Raw genomic sequence first — 12,815 nt, forward strand, 5'->3', positions numbered from 1 at the left:
GACTGACACTGCCACTGACGGGTCACACTTGGGTCCACTGACCCATAGGGGACACTCTAACCCAGAGACTATCAGACCCAACCTCTCAACGGCTCTCGGAGCAATAAATGAATGAGATGCACCCGGGTCCATTAATGCATACACATCAGAACACCCAATGACGAGATTACCTGACACCACGGTGTTGGATGTGTTAGCCTCCTGCTGAGTCATGGTGAAGATCCTGACTGGAGCTGATGGACCTTCACCTCGGGAACCAGAAGAAGAGGCTGCCCCTCTCCCTCTACCTCTGCCACTGCCCTGAGTTGTGGCTGGAGCTGTTGGCTGTGCCACACTACCAGAAGCTGTCTGCTGGGGCTGGCCCATAAAAGGTGCTCTAGGACACTCCCGAGCTATGTGTCCCTCCTGTCCACATCTGAAACATGTATTAGTCCCAGCTCGACACACTCCCCTGTGCGGTCTTCCACATCTCTGACATTCTGTACCATCTGAGCCTGAGCTCGAGCCACCGCCAAATTCCAGACCGGATTTCAACTTGTTCCAAAACTTATTCTTCTTCGGCTTCTTGGTGGTGTTATCCCACCTCTTCTTACTTGAGCTTTGAGAAGAGAAACCTGGTCCTCCTCTGCCTGGGGTCTTAACCCCTGAAGACTGGGTCACTGACTGCTTCACTGACCCCTCAACTATAGCACTTGCCTCCATTCTTCGAGCCATATCCACCACAGTGTGGAAACTTTCTCTCTCAGCTGACTGAATCAACGAGGAGTACCTGGAATGCAGCTTCATAACATATCTCTTGGCTTTCTTCGTATCTGTATCTAGAGCTTGCCCTGAAAAAGGCAATAGCTCCAAGAATTTATCCGTGAACTCCTCTACACCCATGTGCTCCGACTGCCTCAGTTGCTCAAATTCAATCATCTTTAGTTCTCTGGAACTGTCTGGAAAAGCCCATCCCGCGAACTCATTCGCGAATTCCTCCTATGTCATACCGTCTAGTCTCGGGTCCACATAACACTTGAACCATTCCCGTGCCTTCTTGCACTTTAAGGTGAACCCTGCCATCTGAATGGCCCTGCTATCATTCGCCCCTAGCTCATCAGTTATTGTCTTCACTACTCTCAGATACTCAAAGGGGTCATCCCCTGACTTGTATTTGGGAGCATCCAGCTTGAGGTAATTTGTCATCTTTACTTTGCTCCCACCAGCTGAGCTAGGTCTAGGAGGTTGAGTAACTGGGGTTGCTGGTTCTGTAGGTGGTGGAGGTGGGGGTGCAGCATTCCCCGAGGTGGGGTTTGCCGGGTTTGGATAGAAAGGTGAGGGTGGATAAGCTGGGTACTGTGTATAAGGTGGATAGAAAGGTGGATAAGGCATGTAGGTAGGGTAGGGGTTAAAGCTGGAGTAATCCGATGTACCTCCCATCGGATACCCTGAACCCTGTGGGAAGGGTGGATAATGGGGTGGAAAACCATACCCCGAGGCCTGAACGCCTCCCTGAGACTCCCCTGTCCCTTCTTCCTCTATGCTCACATCCAGGTTCTCATCCCTCCTCTGCTCCTCTTCCATAACCTCCCTCACATCTGAAGAACTTCCTCCTCTATCTGTCCCCCTTCTACTAGCATCAAAAGACCTTCTAGGGTCCCTTGACACTCTTTCTCTGTTTGCTCTACAAGACATTGCCCTAGGCAATGTAGGAGGACGGGCGCTCGTGCCCTCATCCTCAGGTGGCACTCCAGTCAATCGTGCAGATCGACGAGTTCCTCTCATCCTGTTTTCTGAAAAACAGTACACATCATACAAACATTAGCATCATATGGTTCATGTGGGCACACATGAACCCTCATCACATATACATCATTCATATCATAGCATCAATGCACATGTATATAATCATGGCATTTCACATCATCATACAAGACAGGACTCCACATCCTATCCTAGTGGACATGATCTTTCCTATTGTGCTTGACCTTCTAGAACATCTATGAGCCCGACACTCTAGGTCCGATCCTATGAACCTAGGGCTCTGATACCATTCTGTAACGACCCGAAAATCGGACCGCTACCGGCGCTAGGATTCGGGTCGACTTAAGGCCGCCAAGACCCGTAGCAAGCCTGACATGCAACCTGAAAACCTGTTTAATCCCATACATGATCAACAACAAGCATAAAAATTTAAAACTTTTCCTTCAAACATCCAACTCAACCTGAACATACATGCACATAGTCATAATCATAATCATGATCCCTCTGTGGGATCTCATCAATGCCCCAATGGGCAATACATCATGAGATGAGTTGGCTTTCATGAACATTATAAAACATTTTTGATCATGTAATAAAAGGGATACCTCATACACAATGTCAAGCACAATATCTAATCCTCAATATCATTACATGACTGAAACTGTACTTTTACATAACATTAATACATTTATCATGTCCACACTATCTATTACATAACTCAGACTTCATTACTCTTGTAAACCTCCTGGTCTACCCTATACCTGCAATCCTGGGGAAATGGGAGAGGGGTGAGCTACTAGAGCCCAGTGAGCAGAATAGTAAAAACATTTAAATCACATGGATCATGGAATGCATCACATCACAGCTAATCACATCAAGGATGAATTTGTCACCAATAGCCCTCTACATGGTCCAATTGTGCCAGAACGTAGAATGGGTCCTGGTCTTTCTCTTACATAGTGCCAGCGAACGTAGAATGGGTCCCACTGGTCTTACTTTCCGTACCGTACATATCATATCATCATATCATAGATCGAGGGCTATGGATCATCCAACATTCATCCACATCAACATTTAACATATGCAATGCAACATATTCGTGAATTCTAATGCAAGCAACCTAGTTCATCACATGGCATTCATGATGCATGAAGCATGCTAAAAAGTACATTATTTGCTTTAAAACATAATAGGTTATTCCACTCACCTCTGGATAGCTCTGACCAGACACTGGGGCAACAGACTCACTGCTAGGGTCCTCGGTTCCTCGGGTCCGAACCTACACAGGTGGACTCAAATGAGGGACCAAACATACATGAACATAACTCTAAACTATTCCCCAAAAACCTCCTAAAACATCATGAAACAATCATAGAAAAATATGCAAGAAATGGCTGAACAGGGCACTTTCGGCGGCAAGTTCAGCGGCCGAAAGTCCCTCTAGAGCCGAAAGTCAGGCAGGTTCGGCGGTACCTTCGGCGGCCGAAACTCCCAGACAGAGGCGAAACTCATGCATGTTCGGCGGCACCTTCGGCGGCCGAAAGTCCCAGACAGAGACGAAAGTCTCTTTTCGGGGGCAACTTCGGCAGCCGAAAGGCCTGCCTCCCCAGCCACATTCGGCGGCCGAAAGTTCCTTCGGCTGCCGAACCTGGTTTTTGCCAAAGGGCAGAAACTTGGCTCTTATGCATTTGTGCCTCCAAAACTAACCAATCATGCATAAACCTATTCTACAACATTCCCAAGGATACACAAGCAAGCATACAAGTTCCTAGGGGCATCAAACCAACAAAAACCCCAACTACAACACACAAGCAACTCACATTGCTCAAAAACACATATAAAACCCATAAACCTAACTATGAGCTAAACATGCATTCTACCCCCATGAACTTCATAAAACTTACTTAAAACATAACATAAGCTAGAGATCGACTCTTACCTCTTGAAGATCGAGAGTAGAGGCGACCAAACTTGGAGTTGGAAGAGATTCGGGTTCTTGAACCTCAAAGCTCCAAAACTTTGCTCAAAAGCTCAAATCTTCAAAACGAAGTTAAAACAAGTGAAAAACTTGAAATATCTAGAAGAAAAACATCAAAGATCGGTGAGGGGCGGCGGAAAGCTCACCTTGGCCGAAAATGGGGAAAAACTCGCCCGTTTTCGGCTAAGGGACCCTTTTATAGTGGCTGGCCAGGCCACGTTCGGGGGCCGAATGTGCCTCCGCATGCATGCCATGTTCGGCGGCCGAACTTGAGGTTCGGCGGCTGAACCTGGACTTCCCTCACTTGTGCTTTCGGGGGCCTAAAGGCGCTCCCGAAGGCATACATGTTCGGCGGCCGAACTTGAGGTTCGGCGGCCGAACCTGAGTTTTCCTCCAAGGTTGTTTTCATGCAAAAACTCATTTCCATTTTACTTAAAACCATGAAATACCTTAAAACATTTTATGAAAACATGTTTCTACCCTACTAGAGGCTTCCGACATCCGAGATTCCACCGGACGGTAGGAATTCCGATACCGGAGTCTAGCCGGGTATTACAGCTTCCTTTTTCATCCTCAGTCCAATTCCATCGTTCTTCTTCATAAAAAATGACATTTCTACTGATAATAATATTCCCATTGATGGGATTATACAATCTATACGCTTTAGCATTAGTACAATATCCCACAAAAATACACTTTGTTGACTTTTGATCAAGCTTCCCACGTTTATGAGCCTCAACAAAAACATATGCAAGGCAGCCAAAGATTCTTAAGTGACTTACCCGAGGTCTCCTGCCCGTCCACACTTCATACGGTGTTCGATCCGGTACTGCCTGTGTTGGTGATATATTCAAAATGTATACTGAAGTGGTCACTGCTTCTCCCCAAAAATGAGTTGGCAACTCTTTAGCCTGCAACATAGTTCTGGCCATCTCTACCACAGTCCTGTTCTTTCTTTCAGCTACTCCGTTTTGCTCAGGAGTGTATGGTGCTGTGAGCTCTCTACGAATTCCATGTTCTTCACAGAAACTATTAAACTCTTTGGACGTGAATTCTCCTCCTCTATCAGTCCTTAGTGTCTTGATGCATTCTCCAATCTGCTTTTCTACCAGTACCTTAAACTTCTTGAAAGCTAGATTTGTATATAATAGCTAGCACAGAACTACTAAATAACTTGGGTTTACCATTTTGGGCCAAGTTGAAAGTGGGTCCAAAAGTTATTTGGGCCAGTTCGGGCACGGCTGTTTCAATTCGTATCAGAGCCACCCTAGGTCAGAAAAATTGTGCGGAGCTAGTGGGCCTTCGAGGAAAGGGCTACCCGTGAGAGACGAGGTGGAGCCGCCCGAGGTACTAGCGAACCACAATACCTAAGGGTTCGGTCCTGGTTAGCAATTGTAATGGATTCAGTTGCGACGAGGACATCGCAAAATTTAGCGGGACCAAATGTAACGGTCAGCTGCCTGCTTGGCGGAATTGCGGCGCTGACCGTCCCACATCGGAAGATTTGAAGAAAATGGATTTATATATAATAGCTAGCACGAAACTACTAAATAACTTGGGTTAACCATTTTGGGCTAAGTGGAAAGTGGGCCTAAAAGTTATTTGGGCCAGTTCGGCCCCGGCTGTTTCAATTGGTATCAGAGCCACCTGGGTCAGATAAATTGTGCGGAGCTAGTGGGCCTGCGAGGAAAGGGCTACCCGTGAGAGACGAGGTGGAGCCGCCCGAGGTACTAGCGAACCACAATACCTAAGGATCCGGTCCTGGTTAGCAATTGTAACCGATTCAGTTGCGACGAGGACGTCGCAAACATTTAGTGGGTCGGAGTGTGACGGTCAGCTGCTTCCAGCTGCCTGCTTGCGGATTTGCGACGCAAATCCATCCCACATCGGAAGATTTAAAGAAAATGGATTTGTATATAATAGCTAGCATAAGAACTACTAAATAACTTGGGTTAACCATTTTGGGCCAAGTGGAAAGTTGGTCTAAAAGTTATTTGGGCCAGTTCGGGCCCGGCTGTTTCAATATGTGACGGTCAGCTGCTTCCAGCTGCCTGCTTGCGGATTTGCGGCGCAAATCCGTCCCACATCGGAAGATTTAAAGAAAATGGATTTGTATATAATAGCTAGTATAAGAACTACTAAATAACTTGGGTTAACCATTTTGGGCCAAGTGGAAAGTGGGTCTAAAAGTTATTTGGGCCAGTTTGGGCCCGGCTGTTTCAATTGGTATCAGAGCCACCCTGGGTCAGACAAATTGTGCGGAGCTAGTGGGCCTGCGAGGAAAGGGCTACCCGTGAGAGACGAGGTGGAGCCGCTCGAGGTACTAGCGAACCACAATACCCGAGGGTTCGGTCCTGGTTAGCAATTGTAATGGATTCAGTTGCGACGAGGACGTCGCAAAATTTAGCGGGACCGAGTGTAACGGTCAGCTGCCTGCTTGACGGAATTGCGGCAACTGACCGTCCCACATCGGAAGATTTAAAGAAAATAGATTTGTATATAATAGTTAGCACAGAACTACTAAATAACTTGGGTTTACCATTTTGGGCCAAGTGGAAAGTGGGTCCAAAAGTTATTTGGGCCAGTTCGGGCCCGGCTGTTCTATTTTCTTTAAATCTTCCGATGTGGGACGGTCAGTTGCCGCAATTCCGTCAAGCAGGCAGCTGACCGTTACAATTTAAGACCTCCGATTTGAAGTGTAGGAAGTACACCCAGCTCATACTACTATAATCATCTGTGAACAATAAAAAATATCCACTTCCACCAAGTGATTCAGTTCTCATAGGACCACAAACATCAGCATGTAAGAGCTCCAGATTGCTAGTGGCCCTCCATGATTTACCCATAGGAAAAGACTTCCTACTTTGTTTTCCATAAACACAAGCTTTGCATAAATCAATATATTCAACAGCAGGCAGGCCAGACACCATATCTTTCTTATACAATAATTGCAGACCCTTTATATTTAAATGTCCATTTCTATGATGCCAAATTCTAGATTCATTTTTCCTTTCCACCATTAATACCCTTTTTTCAATACTTGATATGTTAAGTGGAAACAATTTGTTCTTTGTCATATTTACCTCGACAAGAATTTGCTTAGTTTGCTGATTCTTGATCAAGCACTTGGAGCATTCAAACAGCACAGAGAAGCCACTGGTCACAAGCCGTCCAACATTGAGGAGATTCTGGGTTAGGCTTGGAACTAAGAAGACTTCATGTAACAGCCTTGTTTCAGCTCCATTTCGAATAGCAATTGTCCCTTTGCCTTCTACTTCCATCTGCTTATCATCACCAAGTCTCACCTTGAGCTTGTAGTTCTCATCCAGCTCTTTGAATAGTGAACGTATGCCTATCATATGATTAGAGCATCCACTATCCAAAAACCAGATATCATCTGAGGTCTCATTGAGCTCAAGGTCAGCCATAAAGAGTTTGAACTCATCCTCTCCATCAACTTCTTCTTCATTTGCTTCTTCTGCATAGTTAACCTGACTTGCTCTTTTCCAACAATTTGCCTTGATGTGCCCAAAACGTTTGCAGTAATGGCATTGGATAGGTTGCCTCTGCCCATCTCGTTGCCCTCGTCCTCGACTTGCACCTCTTCCTCGGCCTTTCAGATCATTTTGCCTGCTATCACCACGTGTGATTCTTTCCAACGTTGAGGTTTCTCCCTTTATATGAAAGGCTTTCTCTTCCTCATGTTCTGAACTACGATTCAATCTTTCTTCATGAGCTAGCAATGAACCCATTAGTTCATCAAACGTAAATGTTGACAAATCCTTGGATTCTTCAATTGCAGCAACTAATTGATCAAATTTAGGAGTCAAGCTTCTTAACACCTTTGCCACCACAATTGAGTCTAAGCATTGTTCCCCAAGACCTCTCATCTTGCTCACCGCAGTCGAAACCTTGGAGAGGTAGTCTTGCACAGATTCTTCATGTTTCATCATTGAAGTTTCGAATTCTCGCCGTAAAGACTGCAACTTGACCATAATTACTCTCTTATCTCCTTGAAATTCCTTCTGCAAGATTTTCCAGGCCTCCTGAGATGTTGACGCTACCATGATTCTGGAGAATATGCTCTCATAGACAGCTTGCTGGATAAAGAAGAGTGCTTTTGAATCCCGTTTTTTGTTCTCTTTCAATCGAGCTTCATCATCTGAATCAGCATATCCATTCTCCACCAGATCCCATAAGTCCTGAGACTTGAACAGCGTTTTCATTTTGATGCTCCAAAACTCATATTTTTCTCCGGTAAAGACTGGAATCAAAGGTTGAGAAGCAGTCATTGCATTTGAACTTGCCATTGATGCAAACAGAAGACACGGATAACTCTCCCTCTCCCTCACGTGTTTCCCAACAAAACTCAACTTTTCTATGCCCAGCAAAGCACGGAACCTGGCTCTGATACCACTTTGAAGGAAATTCTGCAGAATCAATTTAAGAACAGAGGATTAATTTAGACTAAAGAAACAGCAACATTCAATGCTTCTACTTGAAACACAATATTCCTTCTGTTACTTATTGAATTCAAGAGGTGCCTATTATATAGGCTCATTACATGTGGAAGAGGAAAACAAACACCAGAAAAATAGCACACGTTCTTGACGTGTTTTCATGAACTGAAAAGAAAAAACAACAAACAAACTAATTGAACGTGTAGAGATTCTGGCAGAAGGATAGGGGAGCCGTAACTGAAAGTTGAATCATTCTCCTATATTTTATCACACTTTTTAACCTCGTGTGTTTTAAAATTTCCTTTTTAAAAAGTTATTGTGAACCTCCAACGGATATCGACAGCAAAAATTAAATTTAATCCAAATCTGCTATGAAATTCAAGACTAATTGCTTGCGTAAAAAAATTATAAAAAAAAATACCAAATACTAAAAATTTATATACTTACATCCAATCAAAACATCCAACAATAAAAATTCTATAAATTGATTGCGTCTTTCAAATTTCATTACACATCTTATCTAAACCTCCATTAATCATATTTTATAGTTACTTTAAGTAAATTAATCATATTTTATAGTTACTTTACGTTAAACCTCTATTCATTTACGAAAAATAATTTATATTTAAAAAATATTTTTTATAAAAAATATATTTTTTATAAATTAATTTATTTTTATTATTTAATTTTAATTTAAAAAATAATATATTAATAAAATAATTAAAGTATAAAAAATGATTTTCTATTTTGAAAATAAAAATAATTTTATTTCAAATGACTTAATTTTTTTTACTAGAAAAATATTTTCCATTAATTAATTTTCTTTAGCATCTTAAACATTAAAAATATAAAAAATATTTTCTTAAAAATATATTTAGCGATATAAATATAGTCTAAATTAATTTTTTTAGTTAAAGATATCTCTAACAAAAGATCAATAAGATATATTCTAATAGTATTGGAGTTAATTTAATTTAAAATTTAATTTAAATCTTAGTCGGTATTAATAGTAGAAAGATATTTTTAATAAAAATAAATAAATGAAAAATTAAGCTCATTACAACCTCCTTGTCCATCGCTTTTTATTAACACTTATTTAGAAACTTTGTAGGAGAAGAAAGAAAACAAAAGAATGACGATGAGAGTAGAAAATAAAAATGTTATTTGGAAAGTTATTTTTCTCCTTTTTTTTTTTTTTGATAAAAAGAGAAATAAAATTTAAAAAACAAAGCTATTTGTATTTTTTTTTTTAAATAAAATTCGTGATTAAAAATTAGAGATCGAAAAAGTAGAATGCGAGATTTAAAAAAATTATTCAGATAAATTTATTATCAAATTAATTACGAGAATGCAACCGTTTGAAATAGTCTAACTTGTAATGAAAATAATAAATTATAGGGATAAAATCAGAGATAATTGATATCGATTATGGAGTTGAAATTGAAAAACGAAGTAAGACTTTTCAAAGTTATAACCAAAGTCTTTGTAACAAGTCAAAGTCAAACTATAAGACCGACAAAACACGGCTTCTAGATATATAATAATATTTTCAAATTGAATTTCCAGCACGGCCAGCACCCACTTGACATCCCTCAAGTCCTATAAATACACTAAGCTATAGCCTCCAGTCACATCCCACTCATTTCTTTACCAATCTCAAGCTGAAATGGCAACCCTTACGAGAAAACACCTGGCAATCATCGTTTTAGCCGGAATTTTCGCCGGAGTTTTACCAGCATATGTAGTCGCTCAAAACTGTGGCTGTGCAGCAAATGAGTGTTGCAGCAGATGGGGTTTCTGCGGCACCACGGAAGAATACTGTGGCACTGGGTGCCAAGGAGGTCCTTGTATTCCCCCTCCTCCAGTCAATGATGTCTCCGTAGCTGATGTCGTGACAGCTGAATTTTTCAATGGAATAATTGATCAAGCTGAAGATAGTTGTGTTGGGAAGAGCTTCTACTCTCGAGAAGTGTTTCTTGATGCTCTGAGTTCGTATCCTCGGTTCGGCAGAGTTGGTTCAGCTGATGATTCAAAGCGTGAGATCGCAGCTTTCTTTGCCCATGTCACACATGAAACTGGACGTAAGAGTTCTTACCCTTTTCTGGTTACAAAACGCTGCGTTTAATTAATAATTAACCAAAATGTTTTTTATTTGCAGACTTTTGCTTCATAGAAGAGATCAATGGCGCTTCCAAGGATTACTGTGACGAGGAGAACACACAATATCCATGCAATCCTGACAAAGGCTACTATGGCCGTGGACCGATTCAACTATCGTGGAACTTCAACTATGGACCCGCTGGAGAAAGCATTGGATTCGACGGATTGAACTCGCCTGAAACCGTAGCCAATGATCCATTGATTTCGTTCAAGACTGCTCTCTGGTATTGGATGAACAATGTTCAATCTGTCATGAGCCAAGGGTTCGGAGCTACCATTCGGGCCATTAATGGTGACCTTGAATGCGATGGTGGAAACTCTGCAACTGTTCAAGCTCGCGTTGGGTATTATACTGATTATTGCAGCCAACTTGGTGTTGCCCCGGGGGAGAATCTCACTTGTTAGGACACATTACGTCATAATTACGTGCATTTACCTTTTTCATTTTTATTTTATATATACACTTTTGTTTTTAATGCTAGTTTTATTTTGATTCTGTTCATCCTAGAAGGAAATAAATTGTAAAATTAAGTTTGTTAATTTTAGTGAAAAATAACTAATGGACTTTTGTTTAAGTCAACTTTAATAGGGTGATATTTACAAGAGTACAGAATATTAAATATTAAATATTAAATTGAATTATTATTTAGATTACACATAATAATGATAATCATAGGATTTGAAATAAAATAAAATAATAAAATTAACAATTCAACAAAATTGAAACAATTAATATTACTATCTAAAGCAAATAATTCTAAATAATTGATTCTCTTTCAAATAAGATAAAAAATAATTAATTAAAGATGACATATCTCTCAATAATTTAATAATATTTTAATTAATTTTTTAAATACTGTAATTATTTTATTTAAAATTTCACTGATCAAATATTCATTTCCAATTCAATTAATATTCTTAGGATATTTAAATCTCAATTTAGTCCTAAAATATTTCCTCCTAATATTAATCTCACGATAAAATTATTAAGTATTTCATAGATACTCAAAAACATTAATCTCAATAATTGAATAATAAATAGGTAAAAAAAATCAACTTAAATAAATAAAGAGAATCAATAATTTAAATTATATTAAGTCTCCTAATAAAGAAATTTAGTTACTCATGTTTAAAAATTTAAGAACAAAATTAATGGAGATTTTCCACCGTGTATACGTGTTCAAAAATAAACAAAAAGTTTTTACAATGAAACAGTCAAGCTCAAACTGTCCCAAATCACTTGGTCTAAAATGATTAATCCAAATTATTAGTAGTTTCGTGTTAGCTATTATATACGATTTTAATTTTCTATAATCTGACGATGTGGGACGGAAGCCGCAAGTAGGTAGCTGACCGTTACATACAATCTCTCAAATATGATGCATTTACACCTCATTACTACTCCTAATCTGTGGTCATAGGGAAAAACCTACAAAATTAGGACTTCTAGTAAAAACATGAGTCATTACGAGTGAAAGGGAGCGAAACACGGGTAGATCATAAAAACACATCGTGTTTTCTGCTATGTAATTAAACCTTCAAAAATTTATTCATGGAAATACAATTTGTTCGACACTTAAAATATCAAACAAAACTTTGAGTGCCATGCAATGCTCGATACTTATAAACTTGCCTGAAACACTTCAGCTCCTGTGTGCAGGCTCTATCTAAGACACTCTGTACATTTACATTTTATATCTTTTGAAAAATTATACCAAAAAATTTATAAGGTTTTAATTTTTAGTCAATTTGCAAAAATAGTGTGAACTATTTGGAACCTCACTCTATAGAGCTAAATCTAGCTGAAAACAAAAACATACTAAAGAGTAAGGAGGTTCACCAAACTATAATAATCCCATGCAGTTAGATCTTATTCGAGTCAAGCACTATAGAAAATCTGATTAAGCCATAACCTCTTATTATTGTTGCAGAAGGGCGTCCTTAGCAGAAAAAGAGCCTTCAGTGGCCAGCTATCAAAGGAGATAAAATAGCTTTGTGACCTTAGGTTAACTTAGAATAAACTAAAATTGAGAACTGTTTGTAAGGCCTACTAGAACGAAACTAATAGTTAGAACAGACAATGTCTTGCACATGAGATCACTATCCTTCAATTAATTATGATCCATTACATTACTACTGGGTTGAAAACGGAATATTTCTTTCAGGATTGATATAAAATCAAATGAAATTCTATACAGCTATAAAATTTCCTTAAAAAATGAATGAAAATTGATTATGAATATCTATAAGAGAGAGAAAAAATGAGACGAATTTCAAAAGAATAAGATCAAATGATCTAACTGTATATGTATTTAGTGTCTAAGATCAATTTAATTTAATAATTTGGATTTTCCCTTCAAACTTTTTCACTAACTAAATTTGAATGGTATAGTTGTTAAATGTTATTAATACAAGAGTTCTCTCATAAACTTCAAATGGGATTGCTTAGTTTTCACAAACTATATCTAACATAG

At 39.6% G+C, this 12,815-nt stretch overlaps 1 protein-coding gene across 1 annotated transcript; it reads left to right on the top strand.

Moving 5' to 3' along the window:
- Positions 1–9,802: 9,802 nt before the first annotated feature.
- Positions 9,803–10,921, top strand: LOC110607691 (endochitinase EP3). The gene is made up of 2 exons (XM_021746836.2): positions 9,803–10,262; positions 10,340–10,921. The coding sequence occupies exons 1-2, from the start codon at positions 9,848–9,850 to the stop codon at positions 10,744–10,746; spliced, it is 822 nt and encodes a 273-aa protein (XP_021602528.1). The 5' UTR covers positions 9,803–9,847; the 3' UTR covers positions 10,747–10,921.
- Positions 10,922–12,815: the final 1,894 nt, after the last annotated feature.

This window comes from Manihot esculenta, chromosome 4, assembly GCF_001659605.2.
Source record: "Manihot esculenta cultivar AM560-2 chromosome 4, M.esculenta_v8, whole genome shotgun sequence".
In the NCBI taxonomy this organism is placed as follows: domain Eukaryota; kingdom Viridiplantae; phylum Streptophyta; class Magnoliopsida; order Malpighiales; family Euphorbiaceae; genus Manihot; species Manihot esculenta.